Source organism: Plasmopara halstedii, assembly GCF_900000015.1.
Source record: "Plasmopara halstedii genome assembly, contig: Scaffold_3120, whole genome shotgun sequence".
Taxonomy (NCBI): Eukaryota; Oomycota; class Peronosporomycetes; order Peronosporales; family Peronosporaceae; genus Plasmopara; species Plasmopara halstedii.
The window spans coordinates 1,044,732-1,054,911 of record NW_020190023.1 but is presented as its reverse complement, the minus strand read 5'-3'; the positions used below and the strand labels follow the sequence as shown (position 1 = coordinate 1,054,911).

Here is a 10,180-nt window from a genome sequence, read left to right as displayed (position 1 = left end):
TTGGGGGAGACCGCGGTGGGGACCGATTTGGCCGTGGAGAAGACGGTGGCAGCTGGCGTGGTGGTGGCGACCGGTTTGGAGGCCCCTCGCGCTATGAGCGTCCATCGCGCGATGAATTTCAGACTGAGGAGCGTCCTGCCCACATGCGTTTGAACTTAGCACGCCGTGGAGAGAGCTCGAGTGCTAGCGGGGAAGTACGTAGCAGCAGCAGTGAAAAGTGGTCAGGAGCCTTTGGTGGTGGCAGTGGTCGCTTTGGAGGTCGAGGAGGAGACCGGTTTGGAGACCGCGGAAATGATCGTTATGGAGATCGAGCAAATGATCGCTTTGGTGACCGTTTTGGAGACCGAGGAGGTGATCGCTTTGGAGACCGAGGAAGTGACCGTTTTGGAGACCGAGGAAGTGACCGTTTTGGAGACCGAGGAAGTGACCGTTTTGGACGCGAAGACCGACCTGCGATCGGCCGCTTTTCTCGTAGTGGTGAGGAAGAAGTGTCATCCGCTATTTCTAATATTCGCGTAAGTAGTCGACAAGAACAGGAAGGAGGTGATTTAGAGATTCAAGACAAAAAGGCGCGTGCCAAACAAAAACGCGAGGAACGCAAAAAGAAGGCAGAGGAAGAGCGTATTGCTGCTGAGGAAGCCAAGCGTGTGGCTGCCGAAAAGAAAAAAGAGACCGAGGAAGCCAGTGCAAAGAAAGCTAAAGCTGACCGGGAAACGATGAATTTGGTGCTTGCTAGTGGAAAAAAGGGTGAAGAACTTGCACAGAATGCCAAAGAAATTTTTAAGAGCAAAGGGCGACCCAGTGGCGCGGTGCTATTCGAGACTGTCACAGCTGCAGCGGAGGATGTGGCAAAGTCTAGTGCTAACTGGATTGCGATGCCTGCATTTGGTGAGCTACTTAAATTGGTCATGGTAGACTCGGACAAGAAAGACCAGATGGGGGCTCTTTATGCCCTGCAAGTTTTCTTGAACAAGTACGATTTCCCGAAAGGCTTGCTTGAGAAGTGTTTTATGGCCCTTTATAGTTTGGACATCATTGACGAAGCCGGATTTTTTGAATACAAGTACGACGTGGACGGTGACGTGCCTGGTCGCATGAAGGCTATCATTCAGACGTCAACATGGTTGACGTGGCTTGAGACTCCTGAAGAAGAGAGTGACGACGAGGACAAGGAATAGAGTTTATATGCGTGTCTGAGAAGGTTACTACTTACTGAAGAATATACAAAGTGGTAGTGCTTTTACTTAGCCTATTTACCTGTGGCGGTGATGGCCTGGTCGTAAGATACAAAACTTTAAATGAAATGTGCATTTATCATACACTATCAGGTAACAAACAACCTATGAATCTCGTGCCGTGACTGACGTGACCATGTCTTGAATTGTTGAGAGTGGTGGTCGATAGATTTCAGGAAGCAACTTCCTTTGCAATGAGTTAAAAGAATACTTAAAACGGCCAACATTCTTCTTAGCGACGTGGATGCGAACACCAAATTCTCTCATTATGTTAGCGACAACTTTCACCTCTTCCAATGGTCCATTTTCATTAGCACATCCCGTTTCGATCTCTTGAAGTACGTGCCGTTTCCGTTGAACGAGAAGCCGAGCCTGTTCTAAAGTAGTGCTCATGGCGGTTCGATCTTTGCCCGACTTGCAGTACGTAACTCGACCGCCATTAAGACTGCGTACTGCATCAGCAGCATGTAGCAAAATACACGTGTTCTTAGATGCCGAATTCTCACTCTCGACACTCACACGTAGGTTGCGCAAGATTTCATCGGGATGAGACCCCACATTAATTTCTGACATACCGATTCCGCAAATCTCAGTGAAACGATTATAATACTCCAAAATAGTACGAAAACTTGTGCTGTTAATCTTTCTTTGGATTGAAACACCTGAGTGGCCGACCATGTTAGCTAAACTCTGCATTTCGTTGATACCTTGAGTAAACAGCACGGACGTGACGCTGATCAAATCTCCCTGTCTTAAGCTCTCGGGCAGTAATGCAAAGTATGTCGCAGGGATGGGAATCAGAATGATGTAACCCGCTACCTTTTTCTTTTCAACGACCACCTCCATATCTGCTGTACCTTCGCAGAGCTTCAGCGAAAATGTCTCTAAACACTTAATTGCGACCCAAGCGTCGGAGATCATGTGTAACTCCTTACCATGCGACGATATGAGACTCTCCCATCCGACCAAAAAGCCGACTTTGGCCAGCTGGTCCAGTACCTTTTCGTTTCGTTCTTGGAGGCACAAGTCGAGCTCTGCCATAAAGCAAGCAACAAGGCTACTCACCGACTGGGACACCGCGACGCTCTTTCGCAAATAATATTCCGAGCGAAGCATTTCCAGACGGCACAATAACTGAACTGCGTTATCAATAGGCATTGTTGTATTCACTTCTTCTAAGTCAACGCGTAGAGAAGGATATTTGGCGTAGCTTGCAGCCTTCTCGTCACTATTCTTTTGGTCAAGCTGTCGGAGACTCTTCTTTTTAACAAATGGACTTTTCGGCAGTGCCTTCACTCGAGCTGCTGCAGCCTTTCGGGCCATGATTGAGTACTTTGAGGGCTTGCGCTTTAGCAAAGGCTCGACTGGGGTAGCAGGAGCATCAATAGCCAGATTGGACTGGCCACCAGAGACAGGTGTATCAGAAGAAAAGCCGTCATCCTCGACTTCAGCCTCATTTTCATCGTCCACAGGCGGGTAAAAAAAGTCTGAAGAATCTTCAGAAAGCAAAATTTCCTTATCGCGATGCGGGCTATCTGAGGATTGGGGATTGATTTTTTCCAAAACAGTTTGAAAATTATGCATTTCAAGCTCCATCTCTCGTAATCCGTAGTTACCGAGGCCCATCGCATGTGCAGTTGGAGCGCCGCAAGTCACTGTCGCATGAGTCTCTGGCATCAAGCGCTCATGAATCGAGAAGGCAAAGGGTGGATTGGGTTCAACAACTTTGGCATTAGCTCTTCCTGATGCAATATGCTCATCGACCCCATTCGCATCCGACCCAAAACGCCTAAAAATACGAAAATAAGATACATGCAAGTTGGTCGGAATTCCCTGAATGTCTGCGCGCCTCTTGTCCAAACTTGACTTAAACGTATTTTTCGCCTCGACTAAATGTTCTGTCACTCGAATCATATCTGCAACTTCGGAAATCTGCTTGCGAATGTGTAATACATGAGGATACAAAAAACTTAATGGAATTTTATCTTCATATAATCCATCAGTCGAAGGAGGCGCACAGTCTTCAATCCGCCTGTATCGTCTTGAAACGTAACGAGAGGACTCTAACTGAGTACCGGTTACAATACTATCGTTCACCGGCGCAAGAGGATTCGCAAGCAAAATATTGATGCGAAGTTGGATCTGCCCCGAAACCTCATCTGTCAATGGCGACCGCACATCAAACCAATCAACAAGTGTGAATGAAGTCACAATTTGGTGTGGCCTCGAATGATAATGATCTTCTCTTCCACATTCCGCGCCATCATCGTCATCAAATACTTTCTTTTCCTCTACTGTCATGGCATCGCGTACACTTTGCAGCGGAATCATCACTTCTCCAATCAATTCGTTTTCAAAGCCACTCATGTAGCCGTAGTGCTCATTAAATACTTGAAAGCGCAGCCAACCAGCGAGTGGTTGATCAGGCAGACTTGGTCTATAAAATAAAAACTGCTTCAATGCGTTCACTGGAGACACAACTACACGGCTTTTAAGCACTTGTGACGTCTGATACTTAACGTTCGGCTTCCCGTGAGGACATTTAGTAGTGGCGTTCTTGTTAGTTGACCAAACCGGACTCGTCGAGTCATACTCCGTGTTAGTTTTTCCAACGGTAAATTCGTGATTTCCGACCACACCTTCCTCAAAGTGGACAACTACAAATGAATGCACACCATTGTTAGCCTCACCTCCGGCTTCCACTGCATCGCTGTCATTGCTGCTAAATGAAGACGATGCTACGTTTCCCCACTTTGCAGCTTTAATTCGATTGACCAAACCTCCTCGGCCACCCACAACACTCCCCATTGAAAAACCTGATGTGCGGGACGATCGGAAATCCATGTCAGTGGTCGGTTCGCTGTCCCCGCTTGCAGCAGCGATAGCACTCGACTTCGTCTTCAGATTACGACCGCAAACGACCTGTACGCGGAACACGTCGTGTCCAAAGGATAGTGCTTCCGCATCGTTATCAAAATAGCAGTTCTTTTTGCGGTTGTAGTTGTAACGTATCTTCCACTCATCGTACATCTGCAGTAATTCACTCTGGCACGATCGAAGTAACTGCAATGGAATTTTTACGCTGAAGTCCACTTCTGCTGCCTCTTCAATCGCCAACTTTGCGTTTGCGGCTTGCATCTCTGCATTTTCTTCTTTCATCAATGGGTAGAACAAAAAACTCTTAAACAAATTATGTTGTGTATCAAAAAGCGGATGGAGCTGAGGCTGAAGGTCTGCAAACTGCAGCTCCACTGTCACTCCTTCTTGTACCGTCGAATGAACCGGTAACGTCATCTTTTGCCTGTAATTTCCAGTTGTAGCAACTGTGTACATTTCTTGAAACGACGTCGATGCGTACCCAAAAACGTGGCTATTCTTGTTCGTTGATGTACCTTCGTCCGGAATCATGACTATTATCTGCACATGGCGGTCGTACTCTGTGGGCTCTTTGCAACGAATACTAAAACCCACGGAGAATCGAGGATTACGACTTTTGCATCGTTCACTCCAGTAATTCTCACTGTCTAGCAGTCCGTCAGCGGTTAATGTCGCTTCATACGGCGACGCTGGTCTAGAATCCCGGTGATTGTCGATATCAACTAAACAGCCATTGGCGGTGGTCAAAGGAGGTATGGCGGTATCATGCACGGGAATGTCTGCACCAAAACCGAAGATCGGCGTCTCTTTCGTGACTTTAACCTCGATATTTACTTCGGTAGGAGGCCTGGCGCGTGGTGATCTGGTGTTGCTCATGGCTGTGGCACTGCTCAACATGTTGAAAGCACCACGCACTAATGTCTGTGCTGATCGAGCAGGAGACACGAGAGAATTGCCGTCTACATCGCGACAAGAGACGAAGAAGTGAAGAACCTTGCGGTCTTCCTCGGGATCATTTAACGAAATTTCCACGATAGATGACGGCATAGTCTGAGCGGTTGCATCGGCATCGGATGACTGATAACTTGCGGATGAAGATGCAGATGCTGACGGGTGGGGTACGATAAGCTCGGGTTCCTCGTCGAATGACATGAGATTGGGGCTCTGAGGCGCCGCCATGTTGGAGGTAAGGTCGTTTCCGCACCGTTAGAACGTGGTGTAGCGCACATACAGTGAAACAGTTATATATTTTTTTGCTTGAGATAAAAGTTCACATACCTTGACTAATAATTAGTATGTACCTTGTCTTTTTACCCTGTACAACTGTTGTGATCAGAAGTCGCGAAAATGCGCCCAATTCCCGGCTGAGGCATAAACTTAAAAAACGTCCAAAGTCCATCCTTACGGACAAAAAAGCGTAAGGACAAAAAAGCGTAAGGATGGACTTTAGACGTAAATTCAGGTTTTTGAGTGAATTTCTTCATCTTTTTCCATCGTTATCACGGACAGCAAAAACGCACTCACCACATAGATAAACTTATAAATGACAAATCGGCGGTAACTAGCGTGTTATCTAAAGCATCTTTTTTTTTTGCAAACATAACAAATCTGGTTAAGGTTACGAGCGTTATTTACCGCACTAATATGTCCGTTCTGGAAATTTATTGGGAGCGAGCTAAGGTGGAAGGTTCAAAAGGATGTTAAGAACATTTACTCGCCCAATTACGTGAGGTATTTATTTTTTTCATTTATAAACTCTCTGCAACCTTCGGCGGGATGAAACTTAAAAAAAGAAGATTACTTTAAGTAAGGGAGGAACTAATCCTGCAGCAAAGCTATTGATTACACTTAGTACTAGCAGGCCTGGCGTACTTTTATCACAGTCAAGGTGGTCTGGACAAAGTAATATCAATTGCAGGAAAGCGGCTTCGCGTTTTAAACAATAGATGGTACACGATAGCACATAAGCAGTAAAAGTAGCTTTTATGTCCTGTTGACTTTTCGATTTACTTTGTTCATGTCCCGATCTTATAACGTACGACGTGAATCCAACTTTGACAGGGAAGAACTATACTTGCCTAATGTGAATGCAGTTGTAATTGGTGTTGGGTACCGACTTGTGATTGTCAATCGATCAACGAAAATCGCACGCATAAGAGAGCTGTGTCGGCGTTGATGGACGACGCAGTGGAGCTGCAATTTTCACCTCAATGCTTTTAAAGTGTGGTGTCAAACGGTTCAAGTTGATTCGGTGTGCAAATTGTGTCGATTAACTTGGCAGAATGGATTTCTTATCGAATGGTGTGATATAAATTTATCAGTGCCGTAAGAGTACTTCATTTTTCAACGTTGCACGCGCCCTTAAGACATATTTAGCGTGAAAAGGATTAAATTGGCAGAATAACGTTGACTGCTGCTTAACCATTTTTCGCACGTTTTGTATCATGTTCCAAGCTGGAGACTGAGCTTATGGCATCGCCCATCGCGCTATAAAAAGTTAGCAAAGAGTAGCTATATGTTCGATAGGTCTAACTCATTTTTGCTAACAGTTTCACCCAGTTCAAATATAGTGAAGCCATCCGCTTTGTGTCGGGCATTTTAGTGACGACCACTTCTTTTGAAAGTGAAATCTGCGATCACTATAATGTGAATTTTACTGATAGTCAGTCCAACGTAGTTTAAACTCATTCAACTTACTTAAGAGGCAATATTCAAAATATTGATCACAAGTCCATCAGAAATTAAAAATTATTTGTTCATTGTATAGTCTGGAATATTCGCGAGGCTCGATTAAAGTGTCCCTTTTTCCTCAGTAATCAATTTGCCCGCTGAAAAGCAAACTAAATCTTTAATCACTAGAAGTGCTCAAAACAATTGATATAATGGACGCCAAGACATCACTCGAAAAGAGTCGACTTCAAACAATCGAACAAAAGATCAAAGATGTGCAGGATAAGCTCAGTACACGATTGCCCGCCCAGTACCGGCATTTAGCCGCGATGGTGTGCGGAATTAAGTGGAAATTGCAGGTGTTGAAGTTCCATGATGCCGCTTCTAAAATCAAGAAGGTGCGTCTTGAGCTGGGAGCGTTCGACTACCGTGTAAGGGAACAAGCAGAGCTGCTCACGTGCTACTTGATCGATTTGGACGGCGTGTTGAGCTATGGAAATGCCGACATTCAGAGCTCTCGCAAGGCATTAGTTCTACTTGTGCAGCAGCAGTTACCGCTGGCTGACGCTCTCAAAAAGCGCAGTTGCTTGCTTAAAGAATTTGGGGAGCGTGTACTTTGTGGTCTAGAAGGCCACTTAAAGACTCCTCAGACGCCTGTGGACACTGGGGCCGCGTCAAAGGATCTGCACGTTAAACCTTTGCTACAGGAATGCGAGGATGAACCGAATGATGTTCAGAAGAACGATGCTGGAGAATACGTGGTCGAGCGGCCAATCGTCGTAAAGGAAGTTGAACCTTTAGAACCCGAAGCAGAGGACGTTGATGTAGTAAATGACGTCGCATGCTTGTCAAAACAGTCACCACGGTTTTTAACAAATTCAGGTCCGCAGATTATGGACGTTGATATTAACTCGCTACCTGTTTGGCGTCCGTACTACCAGCTACAGCGTCGTCCAGACGGCATCTACCTTTTGGCACGTATCAACAATACAAATCCACGCAACGTTCGTGTGCAGTGGAACGAACATAATGGTGTGCTTAGCATCACGGGCTTTCGTTTACCCAGTCAGAAGGATATTGTCACGTCACGTCTAAGCGGTGCACCGACGTTCGGCCGCTTTGAAATTGTCGAACAGTTTCCATTGAATTTGTTGAACATGGAGGAGGCGACTCAACAAGTTCTTGCTGATGGCACCTTGCAAATTCGTATGCCTTACTACCCGTTGCAGCACCCGCGGCGATACCAGCCGACGTCGTTTTTTCAGCCACAAGATTGTTTTGTATGGTGAATAATAATTTAATTATGATATGCTTCGTTCATACATTTGCTGACCTTCTAAAGCTCGTTACGGATATGTATATAGTGGTACTCAATTTTTTTGATTTTAAGAACCAAGTAGTGAGTACATCTTAGGATGGAGTGCACCAACCATCTAAAGTTGTTCAGTAGTAGCATAAATGAGTCGTTTAAGGACTTTTAAGAAAATTTGACACCCCCTCTGTACAAATGTGCTAAAGCTATGTAAAAATGGCATGATTTATGGTTTTAAGTTGGTGTCATTTATGATAGAGTCAATTAATTGTCTTAAAGATGAGTGCCGATATGCTCAACGCGATGATCCACGCAGCGACACTGCCAGTAAATTTTGTCGTCGGTATGCTGCTGGACTTCAATTCGTCATACAAGGTAGCGTTACTATCAAACGCGCCAACTTCGTCATCATTCGCATCAAGCGAACCAACCACTTGGTTCAGATCCGAAAATGCTTCAACCTCGTCACTCATTGATCTTTGACCAGGAGATGGCGTAAAAGACCCATTTCTAATGCCACTGATCGAGGCATTCACCTCGGTGGCACGGTCTGCGGAGTCTGATGAGCTTGCGAGAAAAGGTGATGCGGTTGCTTGAGTCACCAGATTGTCGATGAAAGACGCGAATTTCGATGTTTCTTCTCCGTCATGGTCGTACCTCGGTAAGCCATTCTTCGCGAAGTCGTTTTCGGATGAATTGAAATCTTTCTTGTGTTGCAGTTGAGGCCCAATTAAATTTGTGGGCGTAGCACGCTCATCGTTGGTGAACGCGTCAGCGTTCATCCAGAGAAGACAGAGAAAAAGGCCAAGGCAGAGATAGATGCTCTTCTTGTCAAAGTCCAACATAGGCTTTTGAGACTTAGTATGGCTTGTGCGGCTAGCTTGATAATGAAGAGTGACAAATTGGCTGTGACTTCTGAAGAAATTCCTCCAACGAGAAAGTGCTCGCAGTCGCTTTATTCTTTCGTCAAAAATTGTATGGAAGGTAAGAAATGCGTTCTTTCCGTACTTGATTGAATGCTACTTGAAGAATGTAAAGGAAAATATGGTTACCAAGGATTACCTTGAGCATGTCTTGGTGTATGTCGTAGGTCAGTATATTCTACCATTTTATAATTTCACATCGAGATTTTCGCAGAGAATGACAAAATATTTAGTTTGATTGGCAGTCTTAGTGAATAACTTTTCCTTTTGATATTCTGCACAGAGGTAGCGAATGATGCGTATACAGATCGACGACACTATTCCTACTTTTTCATACTTATAAATATAAAGGGCTGACATTCCCTTGCGCGATGTCAGTAGGCGTCGCGCTGGAGCTGCCCACAAAGATAAGCTCGCAAAAGCATTCATCAAGTGCAGCTATATTTATGAGTTACTTCATCCGCATATGATAAAGCTTCATTTCACTGGCATTGTCCCTTAATCTTCCTATGGATAATTTGAAGTGAGACAATCGGTACTGGTACGGATGAAGCTGCTGGGACTCCAGCTAAGAAACTAGCCGTACGTAAGACTTTGATGTTGTCAAGAGTAACACATATTATACTGGGTCGCTAACTCAGCTTCGAATTTTAGATGGTTCCGACGCTATAGCACAATTGGCAATCGCTTTCCTGGAGACGGTCACCAGTCAAGAAGATGTGATGGTGCGACAAATCAACGATCGCCTTACCAGACATTTGGCTGTAACGGGGTAAGTATTGCTGTATGGTGAATGTATACATCACATTTTTGTGCAATTGCGCACGATCCAGAAGTTAAGAAGTTTTGGTACTGATGAAGATGATGGGATTACAAGACGTAGAGGTCCGTGGTACGTGTGGGCTGTTCGCCTCACTTTGTGCAATAAACATTTTTAGTATTTTAGCTAGTAAACATGTATATATTGATATTAAACGAGAGCGAAGTAGTATTATGTTACTTGGAACCGTCGGGTCGCCAATGCAATGCGTCCAATCCTTTGAAGGTAAGGTAGTCAAATTTTCTTTCTGGGTGAAAAATAATGATTTGGCCATCAAATCGGTCATATTTAGATTGAGCAATGCTCGTTACGCTAGTGGTCATCAAGCTATGATGCCATACGC

General features: G+C 44.9%; 5 protein-coding genes across 5 annotated transcripts in view; 3 read left to right on the top strand and 2 right to left on the bottom strand.

The window, feature by feature from the left end:
- The window catches only part of PHALS_07752 (hypothetical cleavage-induced protein), a gene marked incomplete at both ends in the record, with an annotated part of 1,245 nt that extends 67 nt beyond the window's left edge, over positions 1-1,178 (top strand). The window contains one exon of the mRNA XM_024721276.1: positions 1-1,178. This exon is cut by the window's left edge and continues 67 nt beyond it. Coding sequence (XP_024586391.1) covers positions 1-1,178 — 1,178 coding nt within the window.
- A 162-nt stretch (positions 1,179-1,340) lies between these two features.
- Positions 1,341-5,291, bottom strand: PHALS_07751 (Inositol-polyphosphate 4-phosphatase; the record flags this gene model as incomplete). The annotated part of the gene is made up of 1 exon (XM_024721275.1): positions 1,341-5,291. One exon carries the CDS (start codon positions 5,289-5,291, stop codon positions 1,341-1,343), a length of 3,951 nt encoding a protein of 1,316 aa, XP_024586390.1.
- A 1,703-nt stretch (positions 5,292-6,994) lies between these two features.
- On the top strand, positions 6,995-8,071 carry PHALS_07750 (uncharacterized protein; the record flags this gene model as incomplete). The annotated part of the gene is made up of 1 exon (XM_024721274.1): positions 6,995-8,071. The coding sequence occupies one exon, from the start codon at positions 6,995-6,997 to the stop codon at positions 8,069-8,071; it is 1,077 nt and encodes a 358-aa protein (XP_024586389.1).
- A 283-nt stretch (positions 8,072-8,354) lies between these two features.
- On the bottom strand, positions 8,355-8,939 carry PHALS_07749 (uncharacterized protein; the record flags this gene model as incomplete). The annotated part of the gene is made up of 1 exon (XM_024721273.1): positions 8,355-8,939. One exon carries the CDS (start codon positions 8,937-8,939, stop codon positions 8,355-8,357), a length of 585 nt encoding a protein of 194 aa, XP_024586388.1.
- An 18-nt stretch (positions 8,940-8,957) lies between these two features.
- On the top strand, positions 8,958-9,857 carry PHALS_07748 (uncharacterized protein; the record flags this gene model as incomplete). The annotated part of the gene is made up of 5 exons (XM_024721272.1): positions 8,958-9,078; positions 9,185-9,188; positions 9,542-9,603; positions 9,672-9,789; positions 9,851-9,857. 5 exons carry the CDS (start codon positions 8,958-8,960, stop codon positions 9,855-9,857), a joined length of 312 nt encoding a protein of 103 aa, XP_024586387.1.
- Between the last annotated feature and the right edge of the window lie 323 nt (positions 9,858-10,180).